This window comes from Puma concolor, chromosome C2 (assembly GCF_028749965.1).
Source record: "Puma concolor isolate L17-30 chromosome C2, mPumCon1.1.hap2, whole genome shotgun sequence".
NCBI lineage: Eukaryota > Metazoa > Chordata > Mammalia > Carnivora > Felidae > Puma > Puma concolor.
In genome coordinates, this window is record NC_141675.1 from 60863622 (window position 1) to 60881274 (window position 17653).

Sequence of the window (17653 nt, forward strand, 5' to 3'; positions counted from 1 at the left end):
TGGCGCAGTCGGTTAAGCGTCCGACTTCAGCCAGGTCACGATCTCGCGGTCCGTGAGTTCGAGCCCCGCATCAGGCTCTGGGCTGATGGCTCAGAGCCTGGAGCCTGTTTCCGATTCTGTGTCTCCCTCTCTCTCTGCCCCTCCCCCGTTCATGCTCTGTCTCTCTCTGTCCCAAAAATAAATAAACGTTGAAAAAAAAATTAAAAAAATAAAAAAAAAAGAAAGATGGAATAATAATGGACTCTTGATTCCCTTTTAATGCAATATTAGATTTCAAACCAATCAAAGGAATTTACAGTTCAAGGGACTTTCTATTTTACATTTATCTTAATCCTTCTACAAGGATCCTTCCTCCCTTTTCAAGAAATTCCAGCACATCAGTAATAGACTGACATGATAAACTACTTTTTTGAAGCATTAGTATAACCTATGTTCTTTTCAAATTGATCAACCCTAAATGTTTTTCATGTGAGGAAAGAATGAAATGACTTAATTTAAAATATGCTATCATTAACAATCTTGACCTAATTTCAAGAAAGAATCTTCTCGACATTCTATTCTAAAAGTTTTATTCACATTGAGTAAGATTCTATTAGTGCAAAGTGTTTGAATTTATTAAGTTAATTAATGCAAGTAAAGCAACTGTTTTTCAATATAAGAAGAAATGCTGAAGGATTATAAAATTCCAAATATCTTTTCGTTTTTCTGACATACATTGTCCAGCAGAGAATTATCTCTTCACATTAAAGCAACAACTTCATAAGCCTTCTACTAAATCCTGATAATACGTCGACAAAGGACCCAAACATTTTACAGAGAATGGCCATATAAAGCACCCACGTGAGTGCAATCTTTTTTCATATAGTAAAGATAACTATTTGGGGCTTGTCAAAAATTTCACCATGTATGCTATCATTACATATGAGCTGCCGGCTTAACCTACCTCTGTTCCTCAACTCCATAGAGGCTTCCGGCACTTGAGCTCTTAAGGAAATCTCCGGTAGTCTGACTTATGTCCAGCAAGTGGTTGTTGAAGGCTGGTAACTCTTCTGAGGTTAGACTGTAAAGTTTTTCTGAAGGATCTGAAACATTTTATGTCAGCACATAAATTCAAGACACAAACACAGCATATGGTGCTGAAAGTTTACCCAGCATAAACTATAAGCATTACAAAGAAGGTCAGTACAGATTTTTAATCACCTCAATTTTCTAGTATATGCGGGATGAGCAGAATATGAAGGAGGTTTGCTCTGAGCTTCTAAATTAGGGCATGGGTATCAAGTCACCTTAATCAGATGGATTATGTTTTTGTTTTTGTTTTTTTTTTGGGGGGGGATTGCCCCAATTTGTTTTTAATTTATTGAGATATAATTGACATGTAACATTGTGTAATTTTAAGGTGTACAAGATGTTGATTGGAACATTTATATATTGCAAAATGATTACCACCATAGTGTTAGCTAACACATTTAAGAGCTACTCTCTTAGCAACCTTCAGGTATATAATATTATTAGCTATAATCACCATGCTGCACATTACATTACAGAATTTGTTCATCTTTTAACCAAAAGTTTACACTGTTTGACCAATATTTCCCCATTTCTTCCACCCCCTAGCCCCTGGTAACCACTATTCTAGTCTCCCTCTCTGTGAGTTTGGGTTTTTTTAGATTCCATATGTAAGTGATATTATATAGTATTTGTCTTTCTCTGAGTTATTTCAACTAACCTAATTGATTTTTAAATATATACTACACTTAAGAAAGTGTTAAGTGTCCTGAGAATTTACAAAATTGCAAAGAAAGTCACAGGTTCCTCTTTTAAGGCTAGAATATCGTGCAAGTCCTCAATTTGCCAGAATGTTAAACACCTTATTGTTTATTTTTGTCTTCTAAGAAATAAAAGCTTTACCCCCATACAGTCTGAGGTGAAGGTTACTCTTGGCAAAGCTACCCTTTCTTTTTCTGCTTCCTTTCTTTTCTGCTACCCTTTCTACTTTCTGCTTTGTTTGGATGGATAATAACCATTTGTATGCGAAAGGGGAGAAGACTTAAATCTTTTCCATGAAGCAGGCCTATGGTTTAGCTCATGTAAGGGCAAACAGTGCAAGTTAAATAAGCAAATGCATAAGCAAACATATTTTATATAAACTTCCAAAAAGTCAAGTACAAAAATAAGTATGATTGCTGTATTAGAAAGACGATGATGCCTTCTTTTCATCATTGATGAAGTTGGAAGAGCCATCTAACTTTTACCTAAGGTTATGGTGGCATGACTTTTAAAACTGTTAAAATTACCGGGTGCTACTTTTCCCCTTACTCTGATGAAAGTGCAAGCAAATATTCTCCTGATCACAAGGCCCACACTCCAAACTATGTGTAACATTCACCTGGACTGAGAGAATTATGATTCTATGATTATGATTACGATTATTTCTTGGATAGTATTTACTTGAAGTTTTTGAGCAAGCAGACATTCCCCTGCTGGAAGAAACTTCGATTATTCCTGCTGCAAGACAGTCCTCAATACATTTACAACTGGAAATGTCCTTAAAATTATTTAGCCCAGTGACTTTCAAATTATGATACCTGGAGAAATACAGTCGTCTTGGGGCTGAGGCTCCTGTTCCACAACCCCAAAATCATCAAAATGGCTTTACTCGTTCTGATTTAAATTTGGAGCTCTGTATAAGACTAATTTTGAGAAAAACAAAAAGATTCTTCAGCTAGAACTTTTATTCCCTCCCCAGTTGTTGGAGATTAGGAAACTGAAGGTCCCCGAGACACTGGTTGCTTCTTGGAAGTCACACAACCAGAGAAGAAGAAATGCAACTAGCCCTAAGCTCTTCTAGCTCAGCAACGTCGGAAATCTCTATATCTCAGAATCTCATTCTTTAGCGTGGACTTCTATTTTCTCTTCTCTTTTTCCACAAGGTAAAAAAGACAGGTATGCAGAGCACCCTCACTTGCCCCAGTGATAGGGACTGTTACCCGTGAGAAAGCAATCAATTCAGGATTTGCAACTGGTGCAACTACAGAACTGAAACCCAATAACGACTCTTAGATCTAAAGAACACCACCAGGAGAGGTATCCGACCTCTGCAGGGCAGTTCAGTCCTGACTGAGCAGAGCTAATTCGGATGGTCTAGATAGAATGGGCCTACTTTTATATAATTGTTCATTCTCAAAATGATATTTCCAAGTACCATGTGAAGTTAAGAGGGGCAAAGGTGACATCACCTGATTTTCAAGGCAGGGAAAAATAAAACTGCCTATGAAAACTCTATTGTGGGTTAGTGTTAAATCTAAAAGATCAATTATACAAAAACCTAAGATTTTCTAATATAAAACCAGGGAAGACTGGATTGACATTTATAGTGGAAATTCAGCTGTTATAAATTTACTTGATAACTGTCTAGAAAGTGGACTATTGAGGAATGGATTGAAGTTAAGCCTTTTTCTATCCCTGGAGTAATAGTGTATGTTCTCTGATCATTGAAGAACCTCTTAAATCCGATAATAAAGAATGGCAAAGGGGAAAAAAATGACTAAATATAAAGTTTTAAGGTGTATTTCTAAAACTCAAGTCATTTAAAAAATACACGTAAAACTTTATTCTACAGGGAAATGAACATTTAGATGAGTAAAAGAAATGAAGGAAAGAAAAGTGGGGACAAAGAGACAGGATAAAAACTTCAAAGAACAGACACAAAGCAGACAGGTTACGTTCCTATAAGGAACCCAAATCACCACCACCACTACCATCTAAAGGACTATTAGCAGAGATACCAATGACATCCCAGTGTTTAGGAGGCTGTGACAACCAGGACACTTACCCTGTAACCTGTGAGCCCCCTCCCCAAACCTTCAGACTTTTGTTTTTCTCTCTCTCCATCTCTTCCCTTCTGCCATTGTGTCTCGCCTTGTTTATCCCTTCTTACGTTCTTCCTTTTACCTTCTCCCTGCCCACACCCTCTGCCTCTTATGCGGTCACAATACTGATTAGGAGTAAGGATTTCACATTAGTTAAGTGCACTGTGGTAGGGTGGTGAGACAAAGGAATGTGAGGCAGACTTGCCCAGGTTCGTGCCTGGTCTCTTTTGAGCACCAGGGTAGTTATTATGTCACCTAGAGCCTCAGTTACTGTATCCACGAAGGGGAGATTAAAAATCATACCTGCTTCGTTTGCCTTCACAGAGTAGTTATAAAGATCAAATGAAGCAACATTACATATAAAACAAGTAGTGATTATTACTCATTGAATGGCTTCATATTCCTTATGTCAGAATTTTAAAAAAATATGTTGACTTTCATTTATATGTGGCACTCATTTTTTTTCTTGAAATTGAAAGGTGACCCAAAGCAAAAAGATTGCCATTCCAGTCCATCTTAACCTCTCTTTACAAGGGTTACTTACTTAATCTGCTAACTATAAATAAACCCTGATTAGCCCCCATACAGTGTAATATCTTACTTGATGGTCAACTTATGAACAGAGGCTCCAATTATTCACTATCTCACTTTTTTTTTTGCTCCAACAGTATAGCTACATCAGTTAGTATCAGGTAGATTTTTAGTCTTTCTTATTTAAGAAAATTACTTTCCTCTTTTTAATTGCTTGGCTCAGTTAACTACTGTGGACTTATACAAACATAGGATTGCCATGGGAATTTAAGTCTTAAAAGTACAAACCCTTAAACCACAAGTCAGAATAAGTTTGAACAAATGAATTATTTTTAACTAATGAAAACATGAATGCCTTAATGTGCATTATTACTGATACTTTCTCATACTGCATATCTTCTGATGTTTCCCAAATATCTTCAGGCTATGACAATATTCAAAAGTTGACAAAGCGACTTGGCAAGTAAGTTATATGGTCATGTTGAACCTACTAAGGAAGTGATGATAGCTTTATTTACAAAGATATTTGTGGAGGAAATAATTATATGGAATGAGCTAAAGCTAACTATCACCCTCACGGTGGCCCAGAAGAAAACATCATTGTAGAATGAAAACAGCTTTTAGATGTTTTTGACTAAAAATTAGACTTACCAAGAGAACCTTACCTATATTGTATGTGGAAAGTACCAACCACTGGTTCCTTAAACAATTTAAGTTTCTTTTTCAGGATTTACTATGTGCTAAGCAATTAACTCTTAAGAGAGAATGTGTGTGTGTGTGTGTGGAGAGAGAGAGAAAGAGAAAGAAATTTTTCATAAATATAATATTTAATATATCATTAAATTCAATCATTGAACAATTTTATGATAGGGCCTATTGTAGCCGTCTTTCATACACAGAAACTGATGCAAAGTGAGATTGTGAAAGTCATTTGCCCAATGTCATGAAGCTAGGAGGTAGAGGTTTCAAATTTCAAAACCAGGCTCCTGGACCCAGAGCCTGGCTCAAAACTGCCCGGCTTTCCTGCCCCCATCTCCTGATTCAGCAGGAAGTTGGTCTGCAACCTGTACACCTGTCCTCTACCCCCGCCCGCCCATTTGCCTGCCCTGCCTGCTTCTGAAAGGGCTCTCCTATCAGCCACAGCAATCTGAATGGGGAAACATTTCACTGAATATAGTTATTTGCTGTCTTTTCTTCTCCCAGTTGCCTGGCGCAGTTGTTTTCCATAGAAGTTAGAGGAAATGGATGTGTCCTAGAGCTAAGAGAAAACAAGTCACGTTTGCTGCTCACAAAATGTCAGCTTTCACAGGGATGTGAACACATTTACATTTGTATAAGAGTCAAATTGTGTAGCTGTGCGGCTGTGCAACCAAACCTCATACGGAGTTTTTCCAGGCTGCACCATAAGTAGTGAAATGTGGGTGGAACTTTTCTGCCCATTGATGCGAAACACAATACAAAAGCCTTGTACAGAAACCGTGAGTTTTCTGGAATAGCAGCTGATGACACCACAGCATCTATCACCTCACTGACTGTTTTGTTGGGTCTGATGTGCCACCCTCTTCCTTCCTAAGCTCCAGGTGAACGTCTCCAAAGCTGTGCACTCATCCAAAGCCAATCTTCCCAAACATAAAGAGAGCTGTCCATGGGTCAAGTGTGTGTAAGTGATTTAGTTCTGCTCCTGGACCATCAGAAAAGCCCTGGTGGTTCACAGGCCACGCAGCGTACGCCGCCTTCATATACGAAAAGTTATGCACTCTAGTGAAAATACTGGCATCAGTGTATGGAAAAATGAGTGGCAGAGGGAAAAAGTGAAGTATGTAAGAACAAAAGTGATAAAGGAAATAGGGAAGCCGGTGGTTAGAAACAAACACAAGAGACTACTGCTTGTTAAGTCTGGTGTTTCATTTGTAAATAATGGAACTCACCAATTTATCAAAATAAGAAACCCTTCATTTTCTGATTAAAAGCTGTACGGTTATCCTTTTAGATCTAGTTCAGGCCTGTCATGCTTCATTTTAGAATTAGTCTTTAATGTGAGAATTACCTCCAAGGAGACTTACATTTGATTTTTAGTATTTTAGAGGAAGGCAAATGGATTGGGTACAGATGGATCACAGACTCTCATCCCCCAACCCATAATGAAATGAATAGGAAAGGCAGAAGAACTAAACTAAAATAAAATCATAAAAGGAATCGGACAAAGAAAGGAATGTAAGTCCACATAATAAATTTCAACAAGGGACAACCAAATAAAGACTCTCTGTGGTGTAGCTGGGTGCCACTGCCGTCCATTCACTTTCTTCCCCAGCCGATACGAACACTAAACTAGTAACAGGAAAAGGAGAGTCATCGAAAGCACTGACAAGTCTCACCAATACCACACCAATTTGGAGAAAAGTAGGTGAAGGGGAAAGAAGAAGAAATAATTTGAAATATTTGTAAAACCCCTAAGTACCCACTGGAAGATCTTAGCAGAGGCAAGAAAATTACAAACCTGCAGGTGTCCCCACAGGGACAGAACACAGCTGAAACCAGGTGCAATGAAATTTAATGTAATCAAGAAGAAGACTAGCGAGCCCAGGCCTTCCAATAAAGGAGGATAAGCTCCCCAGCCCTTCATCGATCCTCCCATGCCTTTGAGCTGGCAAGATACAGAAAACAATGCAATAACCAATCCACAAATAGTAGCTCCAAAGGGAAGACTGACATACCTTGGTACAGGTGGACAGCATTTTAGGGAAAATGTAATCTCACTATATCAGAAAAGAACATATGAGCAAAGCTGCCTACAATAAGTATGAACACATAAGATACAAAGAAATGACAGCAACTAGCTATGCAGATGAACAAACTAGAATCCAAGAATCCATGGCATGCAAAGAATGATTAAATAAAAGATCAATCTGGTAGAAAACAGATCAAGACCATAAGAAAATTCCCCCATGAGTCCTTTAGCTACAAAGGAAAGAATGAAAATGATATATATTTTTTAAAGTGTAAAACTGGGGCACCTGAGTGGCTCAGTCAGTTAAGCATCCAACTCTTGATTTTGGCTCATGAGTTGGGGCCCTGCACTGAGCTTGTGCTGTCAGTGCAGAGCCTGTTTTGCATTTTCTCTCTCCCTCTCTTTCTGCCCTTCCCCAGCTCATGCTCCCTTTCTCTCAAAAATAAATAAATTTAAGAACAGTGTAAAATTGTTAAGGAGCCAGTCTAACATGGTGGTGTAAGAAGACCCTGAAGTCACCTCCTCCCATGAACTCACTGAATCTACAGCTACACAATTCCTCCCAAAGAACTGAGGGCTGAATGAAGAGCTTTTGCACAATAAATAAGAGGGAGACCACACAGAGAAGGGCAGGACATAGGGATATAGTCATGAAGGGAACCCCATCCCCAGTGTGGCAACCTGCAGTGGGGAGGAATATCTCCGAGGGATCCATGTACATACTCTCTCACCTTGGGACACATGGAAAAACAGTGGTTTAAAAGGCAATTTGACTGAAAGTGAAAGAAATCTATTTACTAACCTCAGTGCATCTGCTAAAAGGTGAGAAACTTCTAGAAATCACTCTGGGGTTGAAAGGACCAGCAAGTGCCATTTTTTTTTAAAGTTTATTTATTTTGAGAGAGAGAGCACACATATGTGGGGGATGGGTGGAGAGAAGGAGAGACAGAATCCCAAGGAGGCTCCATGTTGTCAGCGCAGAGCCCAATGCAGAGCTTGAAACCACAAACCATGAGATCTTGACCTGAGCCAAGATCAAGTGTCAGACACTTAACTGACTGAGCCAACCAGGTGCCCTGAAAGTGCCATTTTTTATGTTCCCCCTCCACCTTGATAGCACAGACAAAAGCAAGGTCCAGGTAATATAGTTGGCTTGCTAGAACTGACCCAACAAGCCCGGGCCCCTAGCTTAGAACAGCTGCAGCCATGTCCCCAAGACAACCCCACCGTGGTACATCCTGGGCCAACTCCACTCATGGGTATGGAAGGAATGCACCTCAACATAAGAAAGATCGTATATGACAAACCCAAATGTTAACATTATACTCAACCATGAAAAGCTTAAGATCAGAAGAACAAGGATGCCCACTGTTACCACTTTTATTTAACTTCCATGTTTCATTCAACATATTCAACATTGGAAGTCCTAATCACAGCAAATAGGCAAGAAAAAGAAAAAAAAAAAGTCACCCACATTGGAAAGGAAGAAGTAAAATGCTCACTATTTGCAGATGGCATGACACTGAATATAGAAAAACCAGGATTCAACCAAAAACTCTAAGAACTAATAAATGAATTCAGTAAAGTCACAGGATACAAAATTAATATACAGAAATCAGTTGAATTTCTATACATAGTAAAAAGATATCGAAAAGAGAAATAAAAAATAACCCCCATTTACAATTTCATCAAAAATAAAGTACCTAGAAATAAATTTAAGGAGGTGAAAGACCTGTATTCTGAAAACTGTAGGATACTTATGGAAGAAGACAGCATAAATAAATGGAAAGATACAACATGCTCATGGATTAGAAGAATAAATACTGCTAAAATGTCCACTCTACCCAAAGCAATCCAAAGATTCGATGCAATCTCCATAAAAATACCAATGGCATATTTATAAAACTAGAACAAAGAATCCTAAAATTTGTATGGAACCACAAAAGATTCCAGATAGCCAAAGCATCTTGAGAAAAAAGAACAATGCTTCAGGTGTCACACCTTTTGATTTCAAACTACACTGCAAAGCATGGAAACAATAGATCAATAGAATAGAACAGAAAGCTTAACATATACATGGTTAATTGAACTATGACAAAAAAGTCAAGAATATACAATGGGGAAAAGACAGTCTCTACAATAAATGGTACTGGGTGGACAGCTACACACAGAAGAATGAAACTGCACCACTATCTTAAACCACATATAAAAATAGATTAAAAATGGATTAAAGACTTGAATGTAACACCTAAAATCATAAGGCTCATACAAGAAACTATAGGCAGTAAACTCTTTTACACGGGTCTTGGCAATATATTTTTGGACTAGTATCCTCAGGCAAGGGCAAGAAAAGCTAAAATAAACAAATGAGATTATATCAAACTAAATGGCATTTGTACAGCAAAGGAAACCATTAACAAAATGGAAAGGCAACCTACTGAATGGGAGAAGAATATTTGCAAGTCATACAGCCAATAATGGATTAATATTCAAACTACAAAAAGAACTTACACAACTTAGTATCAAAAAAGCAAACAACATGGGTGGCTTAGTCAGTGGTGGCTTAGTCAGTTAATCATGCAGCTCTTAGTTTTGGCTCAGGTCATGATCTCATAGTTGGTGGGATGGAGCCCTGCATCAGGCTCTGTGCTGACAGTGTAGAGCCTGCTTGGAATTCTCTGTCTGCCTCTTTCTCTGCTCCTTTCCCACTCTCTTCCTCATAAACAAACAAACAAACATTTTTTAATTAAAAAAAAAAGCAATGCATTTAAAAAATGAGCAGGCCTGAACAGACATTTCTCCAGGAAGACAAACAGAAGGACAACAATCACATGAAACGATATGCTCCATATCACTAACCATCAGGTAAAGGCAAACCAAAACCACAATGATATACTACCCATCAGATTGGTTATTATCAAAAAGACAAAAAAAATAACAAGTGTTGGTGGGGACATGGAAAAAAGGAAACCCTCGGACACTGTTGGTAAGAATGTAAATTGGAGCAGCTACTATGGAAAACAATACGGAGGTTCCTCACAAAAAGTAAAAATATAACTACCATACAATCCAGCAATTCCATTTCTGGATATTTACCTGAATAAAATGAAAACACCAGTTCAAAGAGATTATCTGCACCGCTATGTTCATTGCACCATTATTTACAATAGCCAGAATACAGAAGCAACCTGAGTGTTCATGAATATATGAATGCATAAAGATGTGAGATACACACACACACACACACATACACACACACCAGAATATTACTCAGCCATAAAAAAAGGAATGAAACCTTGCCATTTACAACAACATGGAGGGCAAATACTACATGATTTCACTTATATGTGGAATCTAAAAAAACAAAACAAACGCATAAAACAAAACAGAAACAGTTTCATAGATATAGGAAACAAACCGTTGGTTACCAGAGAGGAAAGGAGTGGGAGGAGTGAGCTAAACAGGTGAAGGGGATTAAGAGGTACAAACTTCCAGTTATAAAATAAACAAGTCATAGAGATATAATGTACTCCATAGGGGATATAGTCAATAATATTGTAATAACTGTGTGTGGTGACAGATGGTAAGTGAACTTACTATGGGGATTATTTCATAATGTATAAACACGCTGAATCACTATTATGTACCGCTGAAACTAAAAGGTTATGGTAAGTCAATCACATTTCAATTAAAAATTAATTAATTAAAAACAGCAAAACTAATCTCAAAGATCAAATGTCATGTCAGATGTTAACAAGAAAAAAATTTTTCAGTGGTCACCTGTTCCTAGATAGGATCCGATACCAGAAAAAAACAAGCTATAATGAACACCACTGAGACAAGTTTTAAAAATTAGATAGGCACTGTGGACTAGAGTAGAGGATCATATTGTATCAATGTTAAATTTCCTGATTTTTGATCATTGTATTATGATCCTTGAAAGACTGTCCTGTTCGTGGGTAACACACACTGACTGATGTATTTTTTTACACTCAAGTATTTTTTTGATCAAGGCTCATAATGTTTATAACCTCCTCTCAAATGATTCACAAAAAAGTACAGTGTGCGTGTGTGTGTGTACATGTATACATATATCCAAATAGCGCAAAAGACAAGTAGTGAACTCGGTAAAGAGTATACAGTAATTCCTTCTACTATTCTCTCTCCTTTTTAAATTTTTTAATATTTATTTTTGAGAGAGAGAGAGAGAGAGAAGACAGAGCATGAGTGGGGGTGGGGAAGTAAGAGAGGGAGACACAGAACGTGAAGCAGGCTCTAGGCTCTGAGCTGTCAGCACAGAGCCTGATGCAAGGCTTGAACTCATGAACCATGAGATCATGACCTCAGCTGAAGTCAGACACTCAACTGACTGAGCCACCCAAGCGCCCCTCCTTGTACTATTCTTGCATTCTTGAAAATTTTCCATAAGTTTATAATACATCAAAGTAAAAATTTACAAAAAGAAATCAAAGAATACCTTTAGAAAGCTAATGTATTAAATCAGTCAATAAAGAATGGATTATAACTGTAGCTGAAAATTAAAATCCCAATGTAGAAGACAAGCTGAAGGTAAAGTAGTAAATGCAAAGGAAAATAAAATTGGTTAAAAGAGTTGACGAAAATGTAAGTAAATACATTGTACAAAGAAGATCCAACACAGACAAAATAGGTTCGTCAGCAGGATAATCCCATATGGAACAGAAAAGTAATTCAAATATACAACAGCAGAAAATATCTCTGAAAATAAGGAGCAATTTTTCTACAGATAGAAAGAGAGCCCACTGCTTTAAGAAATGCTGAATTATTGATATTGAAACACATTCCTGGTCCCGTTATTGAATTTCAAAGATTAAGAAAAAAATTCTTCAAACATCCATTCAGGAAAGAAGCCTGTCACATGCAAGAGAGAGAGTGAGGAAAAAAATTAAGGTGACCTTAAACTACTTCATAACAATTCAGACACAGATAACAATGAATCAGATGTACAAGGTTTACAAGAAAAATGCCCCAACTATATTACCTTCACTCAATTTGCCGTTTAAATATAAAGGAAGCACTCATTCTCAAACATGAAAGAACTGGAGTAATAGAGCTACAATTAAATTCAACCAAACAAAAGTAAATGGAAAAACTGTGCTAAGTACTAACTTGCATCAAAATGAGGCACAGAAGACAGAGGAGAAATGTCTACTAAATGCAGAGGGAAAAAAGTGTGATCCACTAGATTAATCTAGCTAATTTGCCATTCAGCCGTAAAGATGAAACAAATTCTCAAGAATGTCACAATCGAATCTTCTAGAGCTGAATCAAAATAAAAGGCTCAAGGGGTGCCTGGGTGGCTCAGTCGGTTAAGTGTCCAACTTCGGCTTAGGTCATGATCTCACAGTTCATGGGTTTGAACCTCCAGTTGGGCTCTGTGCTGACAGAGCGGAGCCTGGAGCCTGCTTCAGATTCTGTGTCTCCCTCTCTCTCTGCCCCTCCCCTGCTCATGCTCACTCTCTCTCTTTCTCTCTCTGTCTGAAAAATAAAATAAAACATTAAAAAATATATTTAAAATAAAGGCTCAAAATTGGAAAGCCAAAATAAAAATGCTGGTACTGATCATCTAATCTTTATGAATTTTCACTACGAAAAAGGAAATAAAAGGAAATATGAGTAAATATGTAACCATTTAAAAATACGTAGAGCCTAAATTTATTTTTTATAAAATGACTACTGTCTTTCCTTCAATCTATTCATCCTTCTATGTATTTTTATATGTATACTCATGACATAAGCAGATGTTTAAAATATTAATATTTGCTCATCAAATAAGATGGTTGTTTTCATATTAAGGATTTCATATTAAGGATTAAGATGTTGTGAGGATTTTGGCTTCCCTTTTAGTATTTTTTGGTATTTCTTGAATTTTTCAAAGCCAAGATATGTTCTTTTTATGCAAATAGAAAAGTTTTTATTCTGAGGTGAACAGAGGAGGATATCACTAAAAACCAACCAACCAACCAAACAAACAAACAAACACAAAACCAAAAAGCAAGCACATGTGGAAGTTTCTGGCCTGCTTCTTGGATGTGCGGCAGGAACAACTGCATGAACAACTTCCTGATAAAAAGGGGACTGATTCCCCTGCGGTCTGTTACAGAACCAGACCCTTGTATGTTCACGAATATGGTTATGATTTGCTAGACTACAATCACTGAGATTTTAGGAAAGGGAATGCAGAAGTCTAATTTCTCCTCAAACTGGTATGTCAATCAGCAGCACTGGCATCAAATGGGTATTGGTCAGATGTGCAGAATCCTGGGCCCCACCCCAGAATCTGCATTTCAGTGCATTGGCACTGAAGCTTGCCAAATACTGCTTTAAAAGATCTAACAGCTGGGGCGCCTGGGTGGCGCAGTCGGTTAAGCGTCCGGCTTCAGTCAGGTCACGATCTCGCGGTCCGTGAGTTCGAGCCCCGCGTCAGCCTCTGGGCTGATGGCTCGGAGCCTGGAGCCTGTTTCCGATTCTGTGTCTCCCTCTCTCTCTGCCCCTCCCCCGTTCATGCTCTGTCTCTCTCTGTCCCAAAAATAAATAAAAACGTTGAAAAAAAATTAAAAAAAAAAAAAAAGATCTAACAGCTCAATCCTCCAACAAGGGTGTTGGGCAGTAGCTTTAATAAAGCTACAGAGATTAGCCACTCAGCAGGTTTGTGGAAAGAAGAAAAAAAATATATTTCGTCCACATGAAGTTCCTTATGCCACATTTTTTTTTTAGACAGAGACAGAGCACGAGCAGAGGAGGGGCAGAGAGAGAGGGAGACACAGAATTTGAAGCAGGCTCCAGGCTCTGAGCTGTCAGCACAGAGCTCAACGCGGGGCTTGAACTCATGAACCACAAAATCGACCTGAGCCGAAGTTGGACACGTAACCAACTGAGCCACCCAGGAGCCCCTCCTTATTCCATTTTAACTGTGTATTATGTAGGCTAAGGGGGCCATCCCTGGTGTGGGCATCCACCCATTTGGGAACATTCTCAGGGAGATGTCAGGGGATATCCAAGGAAACAAATACAAAGGTTAACAGTTATATGAGGGAAAAAGGGAAAGCCTTGTTTTCTTGGAGGATGTTATAAAGAATCAAGCAGAAGGCAGAGTTAACATTGTCTACAGTAAGAAAAAATAACATTACCTGCAAGATTTCCCAGCATATTTAACTCTTTTTCCAAATTGTCTAAGGTTTGCTGATCAGCAGTGTCATCTAAGAAAGGCTCAGTGTGGTCAGTAATATCAATGTATTCAATTTCTGAAATTTCAGAAGCAGCTCTAGATAACGATCGAACAGCTGCACTTCTTGATCGAGGATGGGAGAAGAGGCAACCGGAGCTTTTTTTCACAGAGTTGGAAAGGGGTATATGTGCTGTTGAAGGTCTCTGTGATATCTCCCCTAAAATGAAAAATAAAAAATTTTTAATCAACTGTTTTAAAATTTCTGAATGAATGCTTAAAGATACAAAATACCATCCCTTTGAACCTAGAGCAGTTAATGCCAAGTTACTTTCCCTACATCATAAAGAACACCTTGGGGTTATTTTGCTCTTTTTTTTTTTTCTTACACTCAGAAAAAGACAAGTTAATTTTAATATTAACTGAAGCAAAACTTCTGTGAACCAAGTCAATTCCAGAACAATTCAACATCCAATTTTATAATTTACCCAATAGCCATCCAAACTGTGCCATTTCTTTTTTTCTTTTTTTAAATATGTGCCCTGTTTCTTAAATTCCAGGATTATACCAAACTCTGCCTTTTAAGAGAAAAAAAAAAAAAAAAAAAACATAGAATACACATGGTACACTTCCTAGTGAACCTAGTGAGTTTTATTTGATGGTGCTTAACATTCTTCTACTAAAACAAATATGGACACAAAATATTAGTATGAAAACGCTTTTAGAAAAATATGGGCTTTAAAGAAATTGAGATCATATTTCTTATTTTCCTAAATATGAGTTCACTCTCTGTTGCTTTATAGGGCAATTAGTAGAAAAGTTCCAGAAACATAGATCTACCTCAGGTTATTACTTTGTTCCACTAAGGCAGTCACAACTTTGCCCTGACCTATTTCAAAGGCTGATTTAGTTGGTTTCTTCAACATGTGTGTTTCTTCCATAGTAAGAAAAAAATCCTTTAAATCTTACACTAATATAAATTAATTATAGATAGATAATATAGATATAGAGATATCTATAGATACATATATCTATAGATATCTATACATGTAGATAGATACATACAGATATATATAAATATAGATATAAATAGATATAAATATAAATAGCATATATATATATAGGCACATATCTATATCTATGTATAGATACATAGATGTAGTTAGATATAGATATCTTTTGGTACTGCTCACAAGATTCTTTAATGAAGGCCAAGGGAATATTCAAAGTACAAATTTAGAAACTCATAGTGCAGGTATATATTTATACGTAATGAATCACTATCTAGATTTAAATAAATATATTTTGTTAAATACAAATAATTTATAAGATAACCTTGTATTCCCTTAATACAAATTGGTTTTGGGTAAAAATTGGGTTCTTTAAAGAAGTGCTATTATCATTATCATGAAAATCATGATTTGACTGAACATATGCCATTATAACATTATGTCCACTCGAGTCAAAGGAAAATGTAAGATTCAGAAGAGTAACTACAGGTAGTTGCCATGTATTAAACATTTACTGACTACTGAGTTTGTCTTTTTCTTAAACTTAAAAATCTACTTGGAATGTAGCTAGTACCCTAAGAAGCATCCTAATGCAGTATGTAATTATATAAGCAATTAAAACTGACTAAGGTAAGTCCCAAAGGGCACCAATTTTAATGAACATTTCAGAAATCAATTTTGAAAACATTTTTTGTTGGAATGAAATTATGCATAAATTAAAATAAGATTCTGACCTTTTTGTGTCTATGCACACAGAGACAATTCTGAAGAAAATGTATTGACAAAAGTGTGTTTATGTTTTAAGACAAATAAATGGAAATATCCCTGTGGATTACTTTAATGACTAGAATTTGGAAATAATTTCCTCTATTACCTATAATCCATAAAAGTACATAATACATAAAGTACACAAATACATAACAATACATAATACAAAAAAAAAAAAAAAAGCAAACTTGCCATTCCCATATAAGAAAGCAGTAGTAAGAACGGCAATTGTGGAAGCACAGGCCAATGAGCATAAAGTAATTCAACTGCACGCACTGAAACTTCTACATCTATGGAGAAACTCCACCTTCCTATCTATGTTGTGCTGTGTCCCAGTCAAGTAAAATTCAGAGGAATGAAGAATTCTGATTAAAATAAAACAAATAGGGTTGCCTGGGTAGCTCAGTTGTTTAAGCATCCACCTTCAGCTCAGGTCATGATCTCACGGGTTTGTGAGTTGGAGCTCTGTGTGAGGCTCTATGCTGACAACTCAGAGCCTGGAGCCTGCTTCAGATTCTGTGTCTCGTCTCCCTCTCTCTGCCCCTCCCTCACTTGCACTGTGTGTGTGTGTGTGTGTGTGTGTGTGTGTGTGTGTGTCTCAAAAATAAATAAACATTAAAAATTAAATAAAATAAATGGAAGATGTTATGAGGAAGAACTGGACTTCTGCCAACACAGGTAAATGTGAGTTGAAAAAATTTAACATAACGTAGATGCCCTTCAGAAAATTCAGAAGAACACAAACATTTGCCAAACTCTTGTAACAACATCTGGTTGCCACAGTATTAGAAGTTAATTGATGCCAACTGAGAAAAAAAAAAAGTACACTGGGAGTGGGTCAGATTTATGCTTAGCACGCAGCAAACAGACAATTTTTTCCTATGGGAAATACGTTTAAAGTGTAATTTAAAGTACCTGAAACACAGTGACAGAGGAAGCTTCAATCTGATCCTTAATTTTATTCCTTTTTTGTTGTTGTTTATTTAGGTGAGTACATCATTCTTTCCACAAGCTTATTAACATACAAGCTTATTAATGTTATTGCCAGGGTTAAGATTTGAAACACCGTTAAGACTGGCACTAACGATGGGGTGACCAGGAGGTTCAGTCACTTAGGCGTCCAACTCTTGGTTTCAACTCAGGTAATGATTTCACACTTTGTGAGTTCAACCCCTGCGTCAGGCTCTGCACTGTCAGAGGGATTCTCCCTCTCCCTCTCTCTTTGCCCCTCCCTCACTTGCTCTCTCTCTCAAAATAAATAAACTTAAAAAGAAAAAAGACTGGCACCAATGAAAAATGCCATGATTGAAAGGATCATTCCATGATTTTTTTTAAAGTCTAGTTTGTAGATTACACACATCAGAAATTCCTTTTTGAAGCAACTTGTGCCATTACTGGCAGTGTAATCTTAGGAAACTAGAAATCACCACTGACCACAGTTATACTCTAAAAATAACTAGAGAAATTGTCCTTGGTATTAGCAAAAGAATATATATGCTGTATGATCACTAATGAGACCAGGCCAAATATTGGAAAGATA

At 37.1% G+C, this 17653-nt stretch overlaps 1 protein-coding gene across 2 annotated transcripts in view; it reads right to left on the minus strand.

Moving 5' to 3' along the window:
- ZBBX (zinc finger B-box domain containing) overlaps positions 1-17653 on the minus strand; it is a 118964-nt gene that overhangs the window by 1371 nt on the left and 99940 nt on the right. For both annotated transcript variants that reach the window (XM_086674665.1, XM_025913367.2), the window contains exons 19-20: positions 14301-14555; positions 944-1082 (exon numbers count right to left, since the gene is read on the minus strand). In XM_086674665.1, coding sequence (XP_086530791.1) covers positions 944-1082; positions 14301-14555 — 394 coding nt within the window. The remainder of the gene's footprint in view (positions 1-943; positions 1083-14300; positions 14556-17653) is intronic.